This window comes from Rattus rattus, chromosome 7 (assembly GCF_011064425.1).
Source record: "Rattus rattus isolate New Zealand chromosome 7, Rrattus_CSIRO_v1, whole genome shotgun sequence".
Lineage (NCBI taxonomy): Eukaryota > Metazoa > Chordata > Mammalia > Rodentia > Muridae > Rattus > Rattus rattus.
Window position 1 is genome coordinate 99,454,583 of NC_046160.1, and position 24,990 is coordinate 99,479,572.

The following is a 24,990-nucleotide window of genomic DNA, read 5'->3' on the forward strand; positions in this document are numbered from 1 at the left end:
TTTAAAGCTCAGGGAGACATCCTGACTCCAAAAAAAAAAAAAAAAAAAAGTTGGAGAGCAACAGCAACAGAGGAGGGTAACCACTTCCAGCAAAACAAACCACTTCTGTACCGGTACAGTTCAGTGGGAGGCTGTAAGGAGGAGATCGTCCCTCCAGATTCCTGGCGGTAATGAAGCACTTTACACTGCCTTTTCCTTCTTTGGTAGGCAGCAGACACTACAGTTAGTGTGGCAGCTTCAAGAGTCACAGTAGGCCAATGTGCATAGAAGAAAGCATGTGTTCCTACAGAATCACAGAGTAACTCAAAAACAAAACCAAAAGCCAACAGGAGGGTCCTGTTTGCATATATAAGTTGAACAACACTGGGCTGGATTATGTTCAGAGCCAAGAGAAATCCTGCATTTGCTCAAAAAACCCACCCTAAATCTACCTTGACAGCTCTTCAGTTCCCTTTCAGAAGCAGCTGTAGTTACCAACTCAGCATAAGGTTTTCAGACTCCATTAGAAGGTACAGTGTTTACAGTTTTAGAGCTTTTCTAGCTGAGGGGCCAGGGTTGCCATAATTTAGTATTTATCTGCACAAAATTCCCCAAGGAAAGCCGGGAACAGTGGCACCTGGGAGGCAGCAGCAGGAAGATCTCTGAGTTCAAAGCCAGACAGGTCTATATAGGGAGTTCTAGGAGAGCCAGGGTTACATAGTGAGATCCCGTCTCAAAGAAACAACAACAAAACCCAAAAACCCCAAACCAACCAAACAAAAAGACCCAAGGAAAAGGCACTAATAAGACATATAATAAAGCAAACTTAGTGTGTTTAACATTTTCCTCCTTGTTCTGAATTTCCCCATCCAAAGCTTCCTGAATGAGACTGAGACAGGCAACAGTATGAAACTTCTTAGACAGCAATTACCTAAGGCCAAATAGAAACTTGCAAAAAGGAACTGGAAGTGAAACTGTGGCTGTGCTCCACCAGCTAGAAATACATATGTATATAAAATATTATATACATATATCCATATGTGTGTGTGTATGTATATATATGTGCTAAGGATTGCTGTGAATGAGGCTGGCCTAGGTTATAGAGTGAGAAAACACACACCACACACCACACACACCACACACCACACACACACACACACACACCACACACACACACACCAGCATCTGGGAGGTAAGTCTGGAGGCTGTGAGGCTCTAGGGCAGCCTTGACTACCATACAATAAAAATGAGGAGAGCCTAGGTAGGCTCCATAAGACCCTAAACAAAAAAACAAAACAAATAAATAAATGGATGAATAAAAGGTGAACAATTATACTAGGTCAGAGGGGTCTGGTTAAATTTCTCGGAGTAGTAAAGTTTGAGAATTTCCAATTCTCCCACTGCAGCTATTCTCATGTTTGAGGGCAAAAGCAAACGCCCTCTTCACTTGCCCAGGACTAAGCATCAGTGACTTACACTAGATTGTTCAAACATAAAAAGTGAAATTTCAAGGCTGGGATCAAGCTTCACTAGCATGCACGCTCACCAGTGCTGCAAGTAAGATTAATTCTTGTTTAAAAGGAAATGAAGGGTTGGAGAGGTGGCTCAGCGGTCAAGAGCACTGACTGCTCTTCCAGAGGTCCTGAGTCCAATTCCCAGCAACCACATGGTGGCTCACAGCCATCTGTAATGGGATCTGAAGCCCTCTTCTGAAGACAGCTATAGTGTACTCATATACATAAAATAAATAAATCTTAAAAAAAAAAAAAAAAAGGAAATAAAAACCTACCATCACCCCAACGGCTGTTCTACTTGTCTAAATGCCCAGCTTAATGCTCCGAGTTCTAGAAGATCAGCTTGTCTGTTTCATGAAGACAGATAAGTACTTTGCTTTTTTCTTCTAAAACTGAAAATAAAGTGTTTGCCCCCCACAGCTTGATAAAGGCAGGCCATGACAATGTGAAACAAATATTCCTCTAGGGGGTGCCACTCTCCTGATATGTTGCATGTAGCCATTAAATAATCAGAGTATTAGAGGAAGTAGGTACTCATTTTATGAGCCCATCATTTTGCAGAGGAGGAAACTAAGCATTCTGTAGTCACTCACTTTTTAGTGGCAGACTACGATTTTCAGCGGCAGACCAGGTTAGACTAAGATGGCCTCTTGAATCTCTACCCAGGCTCAGGCATTTACTTAGCATCAGAACAGCAGAGCTGGGCTGTAAGACAAAACTAAAGAGCATCACCCTTGAGCTCAGAGGCATACAATCTCATTCTGCCCAATCCTACTTACCCTCAAGTGCTAACTAACCATCAAGATTCTCCCTTCGCTCCTGTCCACGACAGCTCTCTCCCGCTAGCCTGGAAGCTATGACTGGTACAATCACTGGCACTCGTACGCTGTCCCATTCCTACATTATAGTTCTGACTCGTATCTCAAGTCCAGCACTAGGAGATTACTTAATATGCAGCACTGGCTTCCAAGGAGCCAGCTTTCTCAAGGACTTTAAGCAAGTGCTTTATATTTGAAGAGTACTCTGCACCTTTTCTCCATAAAGCCCGCTGCACAGAGAAAGCCCTCAATCCCACAGTATCCACTACTCTAACATGACTAGTTCATATTACTTAGAAAAAAACTAAAGCCATGGGGCCTTTCCCTGTCTGTGCACCCTCAGAGCATCGATAAATTAAGCTTTTCCTAAAATGCACCTGTGTCTGCCACTCTGATGATGACTTGAATCCAGAGTTCCCAGACTCATCTGTACAGGTACTGAGAAGATCACTCATCTGCAGGCAAAAGCTAATAAATAAGCTCACTGCTTCAGATCCACGGGAAAGCCTCCTGCTCTAGTCACATTAATACGCTACCTTCTTGCCCTGCCTCAAAAGCCAAATCAGTTCCCACAAGCTCCAAAGGCTAAACAATAACTGTGAAGGACATGAAGTCCGACAGAGGATAAAGAACAAGATTCAGGGACCACTCTCCAGGCACAGTCTGTTCACAGCAGTTCAGAGGGCCAGGAGGCTATCCAAGCTGGGTTCATGGAACAGTGCCAACCTCGGGCACTGAACTTGAAAACGCTCACAGTTCAGAGAAAGGTAAAATCCCTGGTTCAAGTGCCTTCCTCCTGTCCTGTTCTTTAACTTAGACTGTGCAGTTGGCATATGGAAGCAGAGTTCCTCCTTCCCACAGCATTTAGAGAATCAGAGCACTTGGAAAGTCTTTAGCTGTGACCTCAATTTTGTTTGGGAGCACCTACTGACAGAATGGCAGACTAATAGGATCTAACTAACACAGGACTTCCTTATGTTGAAAATGCGGACATCCACAGGAAGAAAGGGCATACGCAGTCAGGAGTTAGGGGACAAACTGCCTTTGCCCCCCCCCAGTTACACAATCAGGGAGTCTATCCCTGCAAACAACTACTCCAGTTCACGAAAGAACAAGCTGCTTTAAAAAAAAAAATTTAAAGGGCTGAAGAGATGGCTCAGTGGCTAAGAGCCCTGGCTGCTCTTCCAGAGGACCAAGGTTTGATTCCCAGCACCCACACGGCAGCTCACAACTGTCTCTAATTCTGGTTCCAGGGAATCTGATACCTCATACCAATAGACATAAAACAAAGTTAAATAAATTAAAAACAAATTAGAAAACAAAAAAGCTAGACTCACATACTGAATCTAAGAGATGCTGCCATCTGAGGGGCAGAGGCAAGGCAGTAGCAGAAGTCCTTAAAACGTAAGGGACCAAACATCTATCTCTGTGTACAGAGCACTCTCTCTTTGCATTACAGCCAGTATTCTGTCTCCCAAATATAAAATACTTTATAGTAAGGCTATATAGCAATTTTACCAAGTCCCTATAACATTTCCAATAGGCTATTGTGTCTCTGTGTCCCACTGTTAGACACTGATTAAGCTGGGTGTGGTGATACAGGCTGGCAATCCTAACACCTCAGACAGAAGCTGAGATTAAAATGATTGATGGTGGGGTTGGGGATTTAGCTCTACAGTAGAGCACTTGCCTAGCAAGCGCAAGGCCCTGGGTTCGGTCCCCAGCTCCAAAAAAAAAAAGATTGATGGTTTGAACTCAGCCAGGGGCCATGAGTTCCAGGCCAGCCTGGACTACATGGTGAGGCTCTGTCTCAAACAGTAAGGCATTACTGAATTTTACAGGACAATAGAGGATTTCAGAACTGAGTCCACATTCTTGAGATGTTGGATGTGAAGAAAATTTAAAAAATATGCTGCTTCCTGACACCAAATGGCCCAAATCCTTTTGGGATAAAGGGTCTCCATTATCTCCAGAGTTTAAAATGAAATGTCTTAAAAACTCTAAATATGCCCCATGCTCTCTGGCAATTAACTAACTAGGGAACAAAATGTTTCTGTTATCTTTACCTCAGGATAGGAGTTATTAGCCTGGGACAAGCCACAGGTATTTCTAAGCAAGGTCCAAAGAGTCTAACCCTAGCTATAGACTCAAAAAATGACTGATTTCGGCCTGTCATGCATAGCTACTCTGCCTTTGCCTGTGCTGCTGTTGGGGGCTGGGAGGAGGGAAGTCATTAAAGAAAGTGGTGGGGAAGAGTTTGTGGTTAGGAAGCAGAACCTTAGAGCTGTGTTGTAATCATGTATGTAAAAAGCTTAGGATACACCAGACATCTGAAGCAGGAAGCAGGCAAAGGAAGCCATGTAGTTCCTTTCTCTAGGGATTCCCCTCTTCTATTAAGCAGAAGGTCAGAAAAGATAAAATCCTTTTCCAGTGTCAGTAACACCTAAGGATACTGGAAATGCCAGGAATTGCGATTCCTATGGTACGTGGTATGATAGTAGCATTCACACCATTCTTCACACAAAGCTACAGTAACACCATTGTTTTGGGGAAAGGATGCTATGTTTCCAGTTTAACAGGGCTTCAGGTTATTTAATACATAGATGCTTAGTGACAGAACAGAGTTATAACAAGTTATACAGTAGGAAGCAATGTCTCTGTTCATAGAATGATCCAAGGGTAGAAAAAGCAGCAGTAACAATGCCACACTGCAAACACTGTACCTATTCTTGTAATTAAAAAGAACTGTATTTTCAGTATTCCAAGGCTCAGGGAACACAGTGGAGAGTCAGAAAGAACGTACGCTCTAGTGGACAAGGAGTGCTGTGAAATGCTGTGTTCTAGACATGATATGGCCCTTGCACACATGAACAGCAGCTATACAAGACCTGAATAAGATCAAGCCAGTCAACATTCCAGCACAGATAAGGAGAGGCCTCAGGAGTACCCAACCTAGCTGAGGAGCTCCTGGCTGTTGATGGCTGTGTTCTTTGGAAGTGTGGCCACTGTTAGGTGCCCATGCACATAGGGCACTACTGACAGCACAAACTAGACCAGTCGTCACCACCCCCGGGGGTGCTGAATGACCCTTTCACAGGGCTACCTAAGACCATCAGAATACACAAATATTTACATTAAATTCTGAATAGTTGCAAATTAGTTATGAAGTAGCAACAAAAATAATTTTATGGTTAGGGTCACCTTAACATGAGGAACTAGAACTAGATTCAGTAGGCTATAAAAAAGAAGATATGAAGTTAAAAGACATGTCTGAGTGGGTCTGGGGGTATCAGAACAAGGAGAGTGGGGGATATTGTCAAAATACATTGTGTATATATACACAATTTCTCAAAAAAAAAAAACAACCTTTTTCCTAGTATTTTATATCTCACAATAACAATTTAATATAACAGCAAGATTCTTTAGAATCTTGAAAAGTTAAGATTTCACTTTTTTTCGAGTAGTAGTGGTATACACCTTTAATCCAGAACTTGGGAGGCAGAGGCTAGATCCCTGTGAGTTCGAGGCCAGCCTGACCTGCAGAGCGAGTTCCAGGACACCCAGTGCTACACAGAGAAACCGGTCTTGAGATACTGGAAAACTTGTTTTTCACTTTTAAACTCATCAGTTAAAGAGGCTCTCCCGCTTTATTTCTTTTAATCACGCTAGCCTGGAGATACAAGCAGCTTAGCCTCCACTGGGAACTGTCTTTTACTCATTACTCTACACTTGCTTCTCCAGCTACTGCTTCCAAGTAACTCTGGCTTCACTCAATTGAACACATGAACAAGAAAAAAGAGGAAAACTCTGTGGACTTGTAGTCACTATGCAACCACTTCCTGATGCACAGATGGTCAATCACTTCCTGTCTTCCATTTTAGGAAATTTTCCTCCCATAATCTTGACAAAGCAATGTCTGTTCATCATTTTTCAAATTCTTCTAAATCACTTTTTTTTTAAAAAAGATTTATTCATTTATTATATATGAGTACACTGTAGCTGTCTTCACACACACCAGAAGAGGGCATCGGATCTCTTTACAGATGGTTGTGAGCCACCATGTGGTTGCTGGGAATTGAACTCAGGACCTCTGGAAGAGTAGTCAGGTGCTCTTAACCGCTGAGCCATCTCTCCAGCCCTCTTCTAAATTACTTTAAATGACTTTTTTTCATATAGTTAGGATGCACCAATAGTCCATTTCCATTATCCTATGATACTTCCTACCAGAATAAAATGTCTGCCTTTCTTTGGGTTTTTTTGGGACAGCGTCTTGCAATAGTCCAGGTTGACCTAGAACTTGCCAAGTAAGCAAGACTGGCCTCATACTATGGTAATCCTTGTACCTCTACCTCCTCACAGGTATGTACCCCAAGAGCTTCTTTCAAATTTCTAATCATTATTTTTTTAAAAAGATTTATTTATTATATATGAGTATACTGTCGCTATCTTTAGACACACCAGAAGAGGGTACCAGATCTCATTACAGATGGTTGTGAGCCACCATGTGGTTGCTGGGAATTGAACTCAGGACCTCTGGAAGGGCAGTCAGTGCTCTTAACCGCTGAGCCACCTCTCCAGCCCCTCTACTCATTGTTACTCTCCCTTCTTTCTTGCAGCTCTTTGTACCACCCTGCCTTCTTCCTTTACTTAACTAGAAGTTATTTTTAGCTACTATTTCTCAAAAAAAAAAAAAAAAACAACAAAAAACAAAAAAAACCAGCACAGCTGTTCAAGACTAACCAGTGTTTGAGTCTAAGCCCTAAGACATACATCCACTTGTTGGTTTAGGTGAGGGAGGGGGATGATCTTAGGAATTAAAAAAAGTCTTTTAACTGAATTCTATTTAAATGTGTGTGTGTGTGTGTGTGTGTGTGTGTGTGTGTGTGTGTGTGTGTGTGTGTGTGTGTGTGTGTGTGCGTGTGCTCGTGTATGTGTTCTGCCCAAGAATGCTAATGGCATGACTGAACTCTTTACCGTACCAACACACATCTGTACAGACAGCTGTTTCAGTTCATTGGTTATAAACACAGCCAGAATTATTGTTCAAGTCTGTTAAGACAACCTTTTGTATTACAAGCCAGGGCTGATTGTCACATGACTGCTGAGAAAACCATAGCCTTGTGGGCCAAGTGTGGCCACTGGCCTGATTAGGTCACATAAGCCTCCAGCCCTGAGTGCTACTCCCTCCTCTGTCTGCTGGAGCAGTACATACCTCTTCATAATTTTTCGCCTCTACTCCATGCTTCATGTCTAGAATCACGAGTTGGTCAGGTATCCGCCCTGTTCCTGAGAAAGAAATCAAAAGATTCATTGTGCAGAATACTTGAAATTCCGGGAAATCACCCGCCCACCCTCCCACTCCGTAACCCCTATCTGCTCAATAGAAGGAAACAGTCATAACTCCGCCCGCCATTCTGCAGCAGCAAAGTCCTGGCTAAAGTCACCAGCACTGCAGACAAAGCCTCCATCTGTGCCGGGTGCTGGAAAGCAAACAGGGCATGCTGCTGGCAACCACCTTCAGCAGGACACAAGAGCCTGTGACTGTACAGAGGGCAGACTAGGAAAAAGAAAACTCACAGCCTCGCCACTGAGAGAAACTCAAGTCACAGCAGTCGGAAGCTGACTGGCATGCACATCAGCATGGAGTGGGCTCCATTTCTACATCTCAAGAGCAATGCTCTACCAGACTGAGGTAGTCCAGGTCTCTTAGGAGCTGTACATGCTAAGATTAGATTACTTAAAACCTCGGCATTGAAAATACAGGTTTTATCTAATATTCAACTTTGACTCAAGCATTTTGACCAAGGCAAGGCCTATTTTAGTAGGTGAATAAAAAGTTTTGGGGATATTTCCATTGAGTATTTGAGAGAAAAGCTCAAAAATCAAAGACAAAAACAAAAGCCAAATTTATAGTCTGAGGGTAACTCTCAGGGATGATTCTTAGAAGGAAGATGTCTATTTGGGATAAAAGGCCCAAGCAATGTAGCAATGATAGCAGAAACCGTATCTGATTTAGCTAATCTGAATTAAGATTCTACACAGGAAAAAGGCAGACTCAAAAATCTCCAGAAAACAGTTCACAATTTCCTGGGTTTTACTATTTATAGAATTAAAAGCTACCTGCATGAAATTAGAAGTCTTAGGCAAATCTAGTGCTGTTTAAGCACTGGGCTTTCTTGATGTCATTAGCCAAGGAAAATGTTACTGTACCCTTTGCTATCTGGGAGACAGCAGAGATTTTCTGAAACTGGCTGAAGTACTACTGATGGAGCTAGAACTGCACCAGTGAGACTTTCCACAGGTATAATGTCCGATGATAATGTAGGACAGACGGACAGACATACACACACATACACACACACACACACACACACACACACACACACACACACACACACACACACACACACTTTAACTCCAGCTGTAGTTCAAATGTGAAACATTGTGTCTGAGTGTGTGTATGCCACATATGGAAGCCAGAAGAGTATGTTAGATCCACCTGAAGCTGGAGTTACAAGTGGTGATAGCCCAGGCTGCCTACAATTCACTATGTAGGCACTAAATCTGACTGTGATCTCATGAGTCTCCTGCCTTCACTTCCCAAGTGCTGAGATTGTAGGCATAAGCCAAACATGCATGGCTAAGTATGTTTAAATGACAATAAGATCAACTTTTGGAGAGACTAGAAAGAGCAACTCGAAAACAAGAGAAAAAGCACTATCGGTGAGATTAGGAACAGAGTGAGATGCTGTGTAAACATGAAGATCTGAGTTCAATCTCCAGAACCAGACATGTAAAATTCAGACATGGTGGTGCATTCTGTAACTCTAATGCTCCTATGGCATGGACTAAAGGTTGAGTAAGAGAACCTGGGAGCTCCCAGACCACTCGCCTATGTGCTCAGCACCAAAGGAGGAAGTAAGGACCAAGACCTGCAGCGGGCTGTTCTCTGATCACATGTATGCTGCAACATGCAGGTCCCTGTACTCACACATACAAATGCTCAGGGCACATACGTATACACACAGACTCAACCATATACCCATGCAAAATTTTTAAATTCTCCAACAAATGAACAATACCAAAAAAATCCCAAACTAAATAACCCTACGGACTGAAAACTAAGGCATCCTAGGTGCTTTCTGAATATTAAACCATCAAGTCTACAATCAAGGCAGCCTGTGCCCAAACCCCATGTGTACTCCTGAGAGTGACATTACCATAAATGCCATACAATCTTTGCTTTCCTTCCCCATTTAGGGTAAGAGACAGCTGGGAAAGCTGGGTCAGCAGTTAAGAGTACTGGGTGCTCTTGCACAGGACTTGGGTTTGGTTCTGAGCACCCACATGGTATTAAACCATCCTTAACTCTAAATTCCAGGGGATCCTATGGCCTTCGCAGGCAACAGGCATGCATGTGGTACACATATATACATAAAATAAATTCTATAAATAAATAAGTAAATAGATAAACAAAACCTGAGAGGGTGATGTCCTAGTTAGTGTTTTCTCAACTTGACACAAGATAGTCATCTGGGAAGAGAAGCCTCAATTTTAGAAAATGCTGCTAGGTAGGTCTTGGGCATTTTCTCCATTAATTAATGATGTGGGAAGGCACACATGGGTAGTGCCACACCCCGGGCAAGTGTTCCTGGGTGGTATAAAAAAAGCAGGCTAAACAAGCCATGGAGAGCAAGTCAGGGAGCATCAGTCCTATATGGCTTCTGCTTCAGTCCCTGCCCCGACTTCCCTTGATGAGGGACTGAAGCTGTAAATGACAAACCCTGTCCTCCTCAGAGTGGTTGGTTAGTATTTATCACAGCAGCAGAAAGCCACTCGGTTAGGTTACAGCTCAGTGGTAAAGACCTTGCCTTCCATGCCCTGGGCTCTGGGTTCCACCCCTAACCTTGAAGATGGGGGCGTAGGAGTGATGGCCACACTTCCCATCCAGCACTCTGAAGGTGAGGGCAGGAGGATCACTGGGAGTTCAAGACCAGCCTGGGCCATATAGTGAAGCAAACTTAAATAGCTTAGTCTTCGTGGTCTAGGAATATATTTCTGTAACAGAGCACCATCCAGAAAATGCAAAGCCCTGGGTTCAAGTTCCGCTATGGCAAAAACAAACAACAAACCCTATCTTTTCTCTCCTACTTTTGTTTTGTTTTTAATTTTTTAAATATGTTTTTAAACAGTGGTCTCACACTGTAGGCCAGAATGGTCTCAAACCCACAGCAATCCAGTGGCCTTGGCTTCCTGAGTGCGGGATGTGGGTGCATGGTACGACACCTGGTTCTTGGCTGAACCTCCTCTCTGTCTACTGAGGTCTTCCATCTCTGTGTGTCACAGCCTATGGCTTTAACACTGTCCAAGCTCAAGTAAACTGCATAGACCCGAGGATAAGCTCTACAATCTCCTGTGCAGGACAGTTTCCTAGTTCCTTGGCTGACTTGAAGGCCTTAAAGGATCTTTAAAGTTTTAAGAACAAACAAAAACAGACTCTTTCTAGTAATCTCTCTCTGCATTTGCCTGGCCAATGGATAACCTATTTATTGCCTCTCCAGATTCTATGAGAGCAGATTTAGGTTCACAGTGAAACTAGTTTCCATTAGCAATGGAATTAGGAGTTCTTACCACTGCACAGGCAGAGCCTCCCTCATTACCAGGGTCTGCCATGGAACAGTCTGTAGATGATGAACCTGCGTGGATACATTACCACTCACAGCACACGAGATGACAGGATATGTGTACACGATGCTTACACATCATTACAGAACCAGACAGGAGGTTCCCTGCCCTAGAAACCCTCTGTGCAATACTTCATCAACCCTTTACTCCACACATACAATCTTTTAAAGATGCATTAAAGGCTACAAGGCATTCATCTCTGCATCAGAATAAACAGGAACCAAATCAAAGTAGGAATCAAGTGCCTCCTATAGCAGGTAGCTCCGAGAGCTGGAGGAGAAGCAAGGAAAACATGGTGACTACTTACCCTTGCTCTCAAAGCATACTTCAAACATGTCATAGTCTTCTGTGGTAAAGGCAAACTTCCCTTTAGTTGCATCCTCTTTGGCATACAGAATATGGCCAGCAGAATCTGTGATCTAAAGAAGAATAAAGAAGTTACTTAATAAAGAACTCTGAGGAAGGGGAATCATAGAAACTGGGGATATAACATAAAAAGATAGCCAGGGGTAGGGATGTTGCTTCAATTCCAGCTTCAAGGAGATCTTAGGCCTTCCTCAAGCACCTGAACACGAACACACACACACATGTACTCACATGCACATACACATACCCATGTACTCATACATATACACTGTCAATTAAAGATAAAAAATGAATCTTAGACATGGAGGATAAATCAGACTTTCTCCTAGGAAGACATCTTTGTCATTTACAAGTGATTTGCTTCCTGGAGGGGCATGGCAGTCCTCCAAACTTCTGACTGCTCCATTACTAAAGGATCACCTACAAGAATAGATGAAGGGCATACCCTGGTGAGTGGCCATGTGAAAAGCACGGAGATGATGCAGTGATTTAAGGGGCCAGATCCCAGGTTACAGGGGTGCATGGTCATTCCTCACTTAAGAGAAGCTACTTTGCAATGTGAAACTCACAAAGGAGTAGCTTCCTGACATTAACTCAAGATGCTAATATCATCTGCTATAAAGTGGAATTCTTTTTTTAATGATACAGAAAATTGTTTTAAAATAAAACAATTCCTTTGATATACTTTTAATTTTACCACTTGTTAAATAGGAAAGCAAATTTACACATTAATTAATGTGTTTATCTGACAATAGTATCATCCAAAGATATACTGCTTTGATATTTATATGCAGAGAAATATGATCAGGAAAAAAAGTCTGCTTTCTGCAATGAAACGATTATTTCTCTAAGACCAAAAAACTGCAATGTACAGTAAAAACATTGCAGTTCAAAATGAGAATCCAAAACCTTTTCATTCCCTGGACAGCAGGCTGGATCCCTCAGGAGCCACTGACCATGGGCCTTTAGTCAGTGAGCCCTGACTTAGGATCAGTCTGAGCCTCTAGCTGGAGGAGATAACAAGGCCAGAACAGAGCTGGTTTCCAAAATTCTTCAAGGTCTCACCAATTACAATGAAACTAAGTTAACAACCAACCAAAAATGGACTAATGTCACTGCTATGCACCCTACCAATCATATTAGAGGTTAACTAATTCTTCTGGAAATTTCTCTTAGTCCTTCATAAAAGGGGTCCATGAACCCCTCAGGTGGTCGCCATTCTGAGAGTTGGCCCCTGCATGCTGGTCATTTCTGCAGTAAACACTCTTTGACTTTGCATACTGTTTGAGTCTGGGGTCTTCCTTCAGTTATTCTTGGACCCTAACAGGAACATATAAGTGTCCAATCTGAACAGAGGTATTTCGGGCAGTTTGTTACTGTGGGTTGGTATAGTGGCCAGAACAGTGGAAGTTGTGTGAGGTTATCATGGGTGAATATTGCCAGACATATGTCAGATTCATCTCACAATTTAAATTATGAATCAAGTTTTGGGTGTGGAGAATTTATCATGACTCCCCCACCCTACTCCATCATGGGGTGGGGGAGAATTTATCATGACTCCCCCACCCCACCCCATCATGGGCCATGATCCTCAGTTAAGAAACTTTGGTCTAACACCCCAGTGTGACCTCCTGGGGACCACACAGGAGAGGAGTCCGGAAGAAGGAGGTCAAAGGACACAAGTCTTCAGGAGCAGCCAGGCAATAACAGGCTGACTTTCTATGATGGTGGAGCAAGAAGAAAGGCTGGGGTACAACATGTGCTACACATCCCCAGTGGAATTCTTTTATGGGTGAAAAGGGATTTTTTTTTTTTAAAAAGACAAAGTCTCCTTATCTAGCCCTGGAATTCACTATAGAAACAGACTGGCCTTGAATGCAGAGAGACCTGCCAGTCTCTAAATGCTGAATTAAAGGCATATACCATCATGCTCAGTCTACAGGTGAATCTTAAAAGTAAAATTGAGTAGCACACATTGAGACCTTTCTGTTGACATGCAGACTAGGCTGTCCCAGAATCTGTTATGTAGCAGATGATGACCTTCTTCATCCTACCTCTTCAGCTTAGCACGTACTGAATAAAGGCATTTAGCTCATCTGCACAGCCCATTTAAGCACTTATACACATAAGCATTCATGCCTTTTTTATTTATAAATATATTTAGTATGTTGTAAAAGTTTACCATTTTTAGTCATTTTCCAAAGAAATTGTGATTCAACACTTTATTTATTTGACAGGGTCTCACTCTACAATCCTGGCTATACAGATCAGGAAGGTCTTAAACTCTGAGATCCACCTGCCTCTGCCTCCAGAGTACTGAGATTAAAGAGAAATACCACCAGCTTGGACTAACACATTCTTCATATGTTAAGTGGATAAATTAAAACACATTATTTTAAAAAAACTATTTAGCTGGGTGTGGTGGCACAAGTCTTCAATCGCAGCAGGGAAATCTGAGTTCAAGACCAGCCTGGTCTACATAGTGAATTCCGGGACAGCCAGGGCTCACAGAGAGCCCTAGTGAAAAAACAAACCTTATTTATTTTTATTGTATATGGATGTTTTGCCTGCATGTATATTTGTGTACTGTGGGCATGCCTGGTGCCTACAGAGGCCAGAAGATTGTGCGAGATCCCTTGAAACTGGAGTCACAGACAGACGTGAACTGCTGATTTTGTGCTAGGAATTAAACTCTGGTACTCTGGAGGAGCAGTAAGTGCTCTTAACTGCTAAAACAACTCTCTAGCCTCAAACACCTTATTTCTTAAGCTGTTGGTGTCTTAAAAAGTTTATCAAATCCAGACCCAAAGTACAAAGGCAACCTAACCAGCGGCCACCACTGCTCTCTTCTGAAGACAGCAGTCTTCACAGGACCTTCTCCACAGTGGTCCTGATGGCTCACAGGGACTGCAGAGCCCGTGAACGTCAAGACGCTCTGTCCAACACGAAGCTGCTGAAGCTGCAGAAAACTCAAGACAGTGAGGAAGACATGACCACCACACACATTTGCTACCATCTTGTCCCTTTACATGAAACGATTAAACAATGCCTATATAAATATAAAATGTTGATATATTTTCCTTTGTTCCATCATACATGGAAGCAGAAGCACTTCTTGTTTTGTTTTGAGACAGTATCTTGGCCACTCTGAAACTAACTGTGCAGAACAGGCTGGCCTCCAACTCACAGGCACGTATTTCTGGCTAAGTGAAGCACATTTTAGGAGTAGTTAACTCTGAATGGTAGGACTTCCTCTTCCTTCTCCCCCCTTCATATCTACTTATTTATTTCTCATAAGGGGCAGGGGCTATAACAAACCATGTAGAAGTAAGAGCAACTTATGAAAATTGATTGTTTACCATGGGGATTCTGGGTATCTAACTCAAATCAGCCTTTTTTTTTTTTTTTAAACTGTCCTTCTATTTTCTTAATTTTCGACAAAGGTCTATGTTACTTAGCATCGAAAATAATAAAGCTATTTTATTTTGAAAAAAAATGATATCTAAAGAAAGTTATCTCATTAGATACATTTGAAAGGATGTGTTAGTAAAACCCCTAAATTCTCTAATAATACCAATGTGGTGGTTTGAATAGGTCTGGCCCCCATAGACTCATGTGTTTGAATGCTTGGCCCATGGCACTATTAGGAAGTGTGGCCTTGTTGGAGAAGTGTGTCACTTTGGAGGCAAGCTTTCATGTCTCAGGTGCTTAAGCTCTGCCCATTGTGGATCTTAGTCTCCTCCCTGCTGCCTGCGGACCAAAATGTAGAACTCTAGCTTCCTTCTCCAGCCCATGTCTGCCTGCACGCTGCCATGCTTCCTGCCATGATAATAGACTAGCACCAATTAGTTTTCCTTTATAAAAGTTGGCTCAGCCATGGTGTCTTTTCACAGCAATAAAACTCTAAGACAATCAGTTAATACCAGTTTAGTGTTTCTGCCTTTCATATCATCCATTAATTTGTAAAACAATTAAGATACTGAGATCTGTGGTCAGTGGGTGAGGGCAAAGGGTAAGAAATAAGAATGCCTCTAAGGGGTTGGGGATTTAGCTCAGTGGTAGAGTGCTTGCCTAGCAAGCGCAAGGCCCTGGGTTCGGTCCTCAGCTCGGAAAAAAAGAAAAAAAAAAAAAAAAAAAAAGAATGCCTCTCTATCTCTTCCTTCCTTCCTTCCTTCCTTCCTTCCTTCCTTCCTTCCTTCCTTCCTTCCTTCCTTCCTTCCTTCTTTCCTTCGCATTTCCTTGATGATTAATGATGGTGGACACTTTTTTGTGATATATTGGCTTTTGATATGAAGTGATGAAATGTTTATTAGCTTGTTATATCAAAGCACCAACATTGTATATACAACTTTTATTTTTACCAATTATACCAAAACTGAAGCCGGAAACAAGACACAGAAAGAAGGATGGAACGCGATGCAAAGAGCCACAGCTACACAGAGCACCAGGGTGACTCTGGGAAAATATGCTGAGACTTAAAGGATGAGCATCTACCAAGGGAAGAAGAGAGGTAAAGAGGTTCAGAGCGACTGCAGTCCTCTCAGTGGTTCATAGGCCTGCGCATCTGCTTTCAGTGCTTAGACCAGCAGACGGCCACATGGTAATGATCTTGGCAAAGTTGCCCATAAACATTTGCTAAAGTCTCTGTTCAGGGGACGCTTCTCCTGAAAACTCAACTAAGGAAAAAGGCAAGCAAGCAAGCACACAGACTGCGTGACAGCCCTGACTATACATATTACACAGCAAAAGGTCCAGAACAAAGCAAACTCCAAACTAAGGAAACGTCCTTTCTTGAGCATCAGCTCACCTACCCAGAAAGCACTCAGTTCCCTACAGCCAGCCTCCTGAAAGCACACTGACAATTCTTAAGGAAAGTTCCAGAAGGCAGACTGAAGAGATAGCTCCGTGGTTTAGAAGTTTAAAGCACTTGTTGCTTCTGCAGAAGACCTGGGTTTGATTCCCAGCTCTCACAAGTGAGCTCACAACTATCCCTAACTCCAGAGGCTATGACGCCTCTTCTGTCATACTTGGGCATCAGACACACGTGATATGGTATACATATTACATGCATATGGCATATATGCAGACAAAATACTCATACATATAAAATAGAATAAATCTGAAAAAACTTAAAAGACAGACTGTAGGAACCAAGCCAATGTGAAAACACCAACTTAGATTAGTCTCCTATGAATGATATCTGAGACAAGACAGACTTGTTAAAAGTAAATTTGGTACAAGAGATTTCATTATTGCCTATGGTACTAGTTTAATTCTAAAGGGAGAAGAACTGCAGGTTGCTAAGATGTGTTTAATGGTAGAAGAACGAGGAGAGGACAGCAGGGAGTAAGTGTTATGCTTATGGCAATGAACAGTCAGATTCCACCTTCTCCATCTCAGGTGAGGAAGGAGACCAGGTCACTGCCAACACCTTGATTTAACAAGGTCTGGCACACATTTGCCCAGCCACCTTATTTCCTAGAAGAGAGAATTATGAGCACCTTACTTTCTCCTAGAATATTAAAAATATTCGGGCTGGAGAGATGGCTCAGTGGTTAAGAGCACTGACTGTTCTTCCAGAGGTCCCAAGTTCAAATCCCAGCAACCACATGGTGGCTCACAACCATCTGTAAAGGGATCTGATGCCTGGTGTGTCTGAAGGTGGTTACAGTGTACTTACATATAATAAATAAATAAATAAATAAATAAATCTTTTAAAAAATGTTTTTCAATGTTTTTTTTTTTTTTAATTTAGTGAAAGGAGCCTTTCCAGATTTTGCAAGGACTTAAAGGTAGGTCATAAAATTCTTACTAAAGCAAGGCTGTGCGGGGTGATATGTGACATAAATTATGGACTTTGCTGTGTTCCTCCAAAGGACTCCACAATTCATCCCTCCAACTGGTACTCAGAGGAGTGAACACGGTTTAAATGTCCCCTCACACTGTGTTCCACTACAATCAGGAAGAACCACTTACTCCGACTGCGCATGACATCTGAGAAACCATCTGAAGCTGAGCTCATTCTAAGGCAATGACTCAATGCATTACCAGAGGCTGAAGGGTCCGCCTTTTTTTAAATATTTATTTATTTTATGTACACTGTGGCTGTGTTCAGACACACACCAGAAGAGGGCATCAGATCCCATTACAGATGGTTGTGAGCCACCATGTGGTTGCAGGAATTGAACTCAGGACCTCTGGAAGAGCAGTCAGTGCTCTTAACCACTGAGCCATCTCTCCAGCCCGACTCACCTTTTTTTTTAAGTTTTTTTAAAGATGTATTTATTTATGTGTATGCATACTTTGCCTGCATGTATGTACATGTAACACATATGTGTCTACAGGTCAGAAGATGGTCACATTACATCCTCTGAAACTGAAGTTACAGATGGTTTTGTGGTACTGTGAGGCTGCTGGTTTTGAACCTAGGTCCTCGGCAAGAGAAACAAAGGCTTTTAACTGCTGAGCCATCTCTCCAACCCCAACCTTCGGAGGCTACAGTTTACAGAAAGCACTGGAGGAACAGAATTGTTAAACATGCAGAAATGACACTGGTCATCTGGAAGGCTGGAGGAGTGCTGTCTAAAACCTGGTGATCTTTACTAGTCTCTGGAGACAGCCTTTCCCATGAACCACCCGTCCCAACACTGAGCAATCCTCTCAGTCACCAGCACCTATCTTCATGCTTGTTACCAGTCCTTCCTCCCCTAGCCTCAGCATGGCTTATCGGGCAGTAGGCTCCTTCTCACGGTTAGGGTTACAAATGCATGGCTGAAGAGATGGCGCTATGCCTAAGCTTTGTTGTGATCATGTGGAAACTTCCCCCAAAGTTTTACTGTGTTTCAATGTGTTAGAAAAATAAAGTGCCTGATCAGACTCCAGCAGTATTTGACCTGGCACTGCTGACCAGAGCTTCATTTTTACCTCATGACGGGACCCGCACACCAACCCCAACCCACTGCCTTTCATCAGCATGAAATCTGCCTTCCAAAAATAATGTGTGATAATGTTTAGTGTTCCTTTGGACATCACGATTCTATCCTTGTCACCTTGCACTAACACAACCATGTGAGAACTATTTGGATACTTGAAAATCCAAGCAATTGAACTTTTGGATTGGACTAATTCATACAAACTGCTGGGCTTTCTAACATTTAATATTTTCCTTTAAAAAAAATTAAGTTTTCTACCAAGTAAAATAACTGTAGTTATTTAATAGCAAAGTTCATGTCTTGCCAACGCCCCCCCCCATGAAAGGCACCTCCCTTCACCCCAACATCATTATAGAAACCAATAGGTAGCCAAAATAAGGACTAGGGAACTGAGCCACACTCGTGAGTAATCAGAGCCCACAGAGTCTATAGGCTGAAACGATGAACTAATCTATTTATTGGTTTTCTAGGTAGGGTTTTGCCTTATAGTACTAGGTGGCCTGAATTTGTAAAAACCTTCTTGCCATAATCCAAGCAAATGATGTTGCTTTTTGTTCTTGTTTTCTGAGACAGGATTTCTCTGTGTAGCCTTGGCTATCAGGGAACTCCCCCTGTATACCAGACTGGCCTTGAACTCAGAAACCTGCCTGCCTCTACTTCCCAAGTGCTGGCATTAAAGGCATATAACACTAAGTTAGATGAAAATGATGTTTTTAACTTTCCCACAATTAAAAAGATTATATATCACCTGCTTTCCAATAAATAAGGTGTACTTAGTTTTTCTTCTTAAATTCTGCAGAATTACCTAGGCAACACACCGAACAGCTGCTGATTTTGTCTACTAGAATATTAAGCCCTTAGTTAGGGTCTACTGCTGCTATTCTGAAGGCAGGGTCTAACTATTGAGGCCTTGGCTGGGCTGGACTCAACTGGCATCAAACTTGGGGGACCTCACCAGTGGATCCTACTCCTGAAGCTTACCTCCCCGGTGCTGTGATTACAGCCTTCAGTAACCATGCAGCACTGCCATGCCTGGCTAACAACAAAATACTTGTAGTAATTACCATACAATTCTCTGATTAAACAGAGGCATCTAAAACTGCTCCAGAAATGACGTCATGGAACAGGAAGTAATAAAATTATGTTTCTAGATAACAGTTTCTAATGAAAAGCAAACCAAAATTCACAACTTAAAGAGAGAAAAGGTGTTAACTGTGTAAGCAGAGCAGTTGATGTCAAGACTGTGAATGCTCACACTGAACCTGTCAACAGTGAGAAAATGGTCACTCATCTCGAATTCTATCTGCTTGGATTAGTCTAAGCAGTGGTTAGGAGCAGGTTCTTGAGCTGGTCCAGAAACCTGCCTGCTGACCAATTCCATTACCAAACATTCAAGATAACACCCTGCCTATTTCGGAAGCTGTGTAAGTAATTTGGGGCAATAAAGCACTCAGGAATAAACCAGAACAGTGCTCACCTGGGGGAAGGAACAAGGACAAGTTTCAAGAGCCTGAAAACTTTTATGGTACATTTGACCTTAAGTCTGCTTGAAACTGAGATTCAAAGACTAGAAGAGAAGCCAGCTGAGTTACATGATTGTTTACCGATGAAAGCCCACAAATTTATCTCAGGGACAATGTTCCTGGAACTAAACATGAAACAGTTTATCTGAAAGGTACCTGTCATTTTTGACCACAGCCTGCTAAAGACACAGAGTTCACACGGATGCACAGTGACCTGGCCACCTGTCGATGCTGGTCTGACCTCACACAGTACTGCACCAGGACCTAAAGGAACCTGAATGTGCCCAAGCCCTGGCTCTCTGCCTGGCCCCTTACCACCACGACTTTCTTTGTATCCCAGCCCATTCCTGCTCACAGAACACTAAAGACAGAGAACCATCTGGCCACCTGTTGCAACAACTGTTGGGGGAAGGGCATCAGAAAAAAACATTAACGATACTATCTATTCTAAGAGACAATTCGACAAACAAAACTAGGGCTCCTTGAAGAAATGGGAACCCTGGATCCTAGGACCAATCTGAAAATATACAATATCAGGTATCTTATAGTGCCAGAAAGTGAGGAAGCCCTCAAAAGCAAACCCCCAGGATGGGAGTATGTGAAAGCCCAAGAAAGCTGCCCTGCACAGCAAAGTTGAAAACAAGTTGATCACCAAGAAAAAGTATTAATGGATTGTAATCTCAAGTACACAGTAGCTAAGACTCCGTACAGGTAATGCATGATTAAACAACTGAGGGAGAAGGGACAAATCTCTCTCAGAAGACTAATGCCACACCCTCTAGGAAGTGAATCTAACTCACCACTCCTTATGTGTGGGCTGGCTTCACTAAATGACTTCATCCCAAAGAGCACAGTGTAAAAAGAGCTACAGTGGAGAAGCCTGACAAACACCAATTCAGACAGATGATCTTTGACAAGTCATGTGCTGTGGTAAGAATGACATCTGACCTCTGCAGTCTCACACCCCATACACACGAACCAGTTTTATCCTGAGGAAACCATCTGACAATCCCAATAAGAGCCATCCTAGGGGGGTTGGGGATTTAGCTCAGTGGTAGAGCGCTTGCAAGGCCCTGGGTTCGGTCCCCAGCTCCGAAAAAAAGAAAAGAAAAGAAAAAAAAAAAAAAAAGAGCCATCCTAGGACTGGAGAGGTGACTCAGCAGTTTGAAGCAGACTGCTCTTCCACAGGACCAGGGTTTGGTTCTCAGTGCCCACATAGTGGCTAATAACCCCTCTAACTCCAGTTTCAGGAATCCAACACCCTCTCCTGGTCTCTGTGGACAACAGGTTCACACACGGTGCACAGACATACAAGCAACACTCATACACATAAAATAAACTTTAAAGTCGTTTAAAATAAACGTACTATTAGTGTGAAGATACAATTCCCTTCAATTTGGCTCCTATCTACACTCTTCACTCCTACCTATCTTCTTCAGGTCATGGTCAGCCATGACATAATACTGAGTAGAAGATTTTAAGGACAACCACTGACCTTGTGAGTCCTGCCTAGAAGCTCTAGTACAGAATAAAAGTACTCTTGACAACGGCATCAACTTTCTTTTTTTGAGGGACAGTACAGGATGTTGTCAGCTGAGATGAAAGCTCCTGGGCTGCAGGGATGGCGCAGCAGTTAAGAGGGCTGCTGCTCTTGCAGAGCACCCCAGGTCAAGTCCAAGTCCACATGAGAGCTCACCATCACTAGTGACTGCAGTGTCAGGGGATCCAAGGTCTTCCGACCTCTCTGGGGACCAGATATGTACGTGGTCCAAAGATAGACATTCGAGCCAGTCAGTGGTGGGGCATGTCTTTAATCCCAGTGTTCAACAGGCAGAGGCAAGTGGATCTTCAAGTTCAAGGCCAGCCTGGTCTACAGAGTGAGGTCCAGGACAGTCAGGCTACACAGAGAAACCCTTGAAAAATTAAAAAAACAAAACTGGGTATATATACAATCAAAACACCCATACATGTAAAATGAAATAATTTTTTTTAAAAAAGATGAGAGATTCTACAATGGCCATGATCGCTCATGCCAGCAATCTCAGCACTTGGGAAAACACAAGATCAGGAAGGTGTTAAGGCTATTCTAAGCTATACAGAGTTCAAGGCCAACCAGGTTATGTTAGAATTGGTCTCAAAAAACAAACAAAAAAATAAAAATAAAAAAACCAAAATAACACACAAAGAGAAGAAAAATGATGGAAGGTTCTAGAATCTGACACTCTGGTCTATGTTCAAATCACAGTCACATCACTTACTGGTTGTAAAGCCTTAGACAGGTTCCTTAACCTCTGTGCTTCACTCATGAAGTAAGGACATAGTTGTGTATACTTCACCAATTAACTGAGGGTTAAGGCCTGGCACAGTGCCTGGCACACTAGCACCCAGTGAAATGTTACTGTCAGGACTACTGGACTATCACAGCTGTCTGTGAGTCCTAACTCAGAACCTAACCCATCAGGTTATCCTCATACTTCCTGCTGAACTGTATTAGGAGATGTTCACCATCATTAGTGATTGCAGTGTCAGGGGATCAAAGGTCTTCCAAACCAAAGGACAATTGGGGCACAAAGTGGATTAGAATTTCCAAGGCCCTACATGGTCACTGCAACAACTAGGTCCATCTTCAGGGAAACAGCAAGATCCTGGAAACTATAGGGTACAAAAGCCTAGCAAAGCAGGTATTCCATGTTTTTAGATGGCAGCAAGGGACAGTACATGCTGGAAGTAGAGTCTTAAAGAGGGAAACTCAATTGAGAAAAGGCCTCTGACAGACCGGCCTGTGGGCAAGCCTGTGGGGCATGTTCTTGATTGATAGTTGAAGAGAGCTGGTCCAACTCAATGGAGGCAGTACACCCTGGGCAGATGGGGCTGGATAATAGAAAGAAAACAAACTGAGCAACCCACGACGAACAGGCCAGTGAGCCCCATCCCACCATGAGCTGTTTCAGTTTCTGCCTCCACATTCTTGCCCTGGCTTCCTGGACTACATGTAAGCCTAAGCTGCTTTTTCATGTTTTATCACAATAGAAACCCTAACCAACACAGTAAGGAATCCAAGCTGAACTCTAGCATTTCTGGAATGTGGGTTTTAATCTGATAAGGAATAAATTACAAGAATAATCCGACAGGAAACTAGGCCTACTGGCTCATGCCTGTAATTCTAGCACTTGTGAGGCATTTGATCAACTTTGAGACCAGCCTCAGACTACAGTGAGCACCAAGACAGACAGACAGACAGACAGACACACACACACACACACACACACACACACACACACACACAACACACACAGGCATGTGCAGAGCCAGGGGTAGTAATCTATACCTACAATTCCAACATTTGAGAAAAAGAGGAAGAATGGAAGAGTTATCTTCAGCTACATAGCAAGTTTGAGCCTAGCCTAGGCTACCGTCTTAAGTTGAGGCGGGGTGGAGCGGGGAGAGGGGGGCAGTTAGGTAAAGTGAGTATTCTAGACGATCTAGTTCAACTTCCTGCACAAAGGAACATGTAAACCACAAGTTGCCAATGTATCTTAAAAGCGAAGAGCACTGACAGAATTTACTGATCTTTCTTTTCTTTTGTAAAACTTATTTTCATTTTTAATTATGTATGTCTGTGTAAAGGTGCAGGCGTCTCCAGAATTATGGTTACAGATGGTTGTGAACCCCACAGTGGGGTGCTAGGAACCAAACTCAAGCCCTCTGAAAGCATGCTAACGCATACATTCCACTTAGCCATCTCTCTGGCCCCTACCCTGATTTTTCAGTCAAGAGCAAATACCAAGTCTATCACCTGTATTTCTGAAGTCAGAAGATCATGTAGATTATACTGAGAACAAACCAAACTTACACAGTAAGCAGCACCCAACACTAAATTCTTTCAGTGTGCTCACACTGCTTAAGCTAATGTGATCAAGGATGGGTTCCTGTGCAGCTGCTGAGATGCAGAGATGGTAACTTCCAGGCCCTGCTGGGACAGCAGGCAGATGCTCTCTCTCTTCCTACTTCTATCAGCATCTGCTACACTAACTTACCACAGGCTAAGATAAATAGGCTTAACTGGAAGGGGTGGAGAGCAGGAAAGAAGAGAGGAAAGGAGAGAGGGAGGGAGAGGATGAGAATGAAGGAGCAGTTGCTGCCCTAACAACACTTCTGCGGGGGTGAAGCCAGATCAAATGTTTTTTTTCATACTGTTCCAGAGTTATTTACGGTAAAAACCTCCAGCATGACCCTTTTAGGCACAAACAAAGCCTTGTTCTTTTTTAACAACTAGTCCCTTGATTTCCCACACACTATGCTGAACAATGAAGTTGGGGCGCAGGATAAAGCAGATGACATCAACCTCCCTCAAGTCTGAGGCCCAAATTCTGGTCTGTGTCCAGCTGGATGATTTCACAGAGGGCCCTACTGTCTAGGCTGCAGTGCTTTAGCATCAACCACCAGTCAGCAACTGGCAAAATCACTGTACCCCTCCAGGTTACTTTTATAATTTGTTCTATTTCCTAAAAGCTGGACTCGTGACTTCAGAAGTTATCACTGATTTCAAAATCTAAGCAGTCCCCTTTTCTAGATGACTTAGAAGACACAAAGCTGTAGACAACTGGTCACTGTGTAAGAGTTCAAAGAAGAAACATTATCCTTTAACTTTTATGAAGAAAGAAATACAAGGTCAAGGCTCAAGTAAAAGCTAAAGATTTCTATGTAATACAAAAAGAAACTAGACTGTAATGCGATCCTATGTTAATTACCAGGTGGCCTTCTGTAGCAAACCACCTTGTTATTGGTCTGGTTTTAATCTTTAATCCACTGGTAATAGTTACATTATAAATATCAATTTAAAGGGCCATATTTTCCCTAAAGAAAAAAGGTGAGCCCAAGTAAGGATTCACATGGTAGTGACTGATAAAAGAGCGGCTTCTTCTGAGAAATAAGCAAGTATGCTACTGTTTTCCCTCTACAGTACAGAAATGTTCTCAACATTGTAATCTCCTAAGAACCTGGAAACTTACATGCACTACATGTATCTACTCACATTGTCCAGCATGGATGTTCATGTCTGCAGTCCTTATACTTAGACCCATCAGCTCCCATGACAGCTCTTATTAGGTCCTTAAGCAGCAAGATGACATCTATATTACTGTGGATTGGGAGGGGACACTTCCAGCCTCAA

At 42.7% G+C, this 24,990-nt stretch overlaps 1 protein-coding gene across 1 annotated transcript in view; it reads right to left on the reverse strand.

Moving 5' to 3' along the window:
• The window catches only part of Tmed10 (transmembrane p24 trafficking protein 10), a 36,194-nt gene that overhangs the window by 4,335 nt on the left and 6,869 nt on the right, over nucleotides 1–24,990 (reverse strand). The window contains exons 2-3 of the mRNA XM_032908165.1: nucleotides 11,304–11,415; nucleotides 7,524–7,597 (exon numbers count right to left, since the gene is read on the reverse strand). Coding sequence (XP_032764056.1) covers nucleotides 7,524–7,597; nucleotides 11,304–11,415 — 186 coding nt within the window. The remainder of the gene's footprint in view (nucleotides 1–7,523; nucleotides 7,598–11,303; nucleotides 11,416–24,990) is intronic.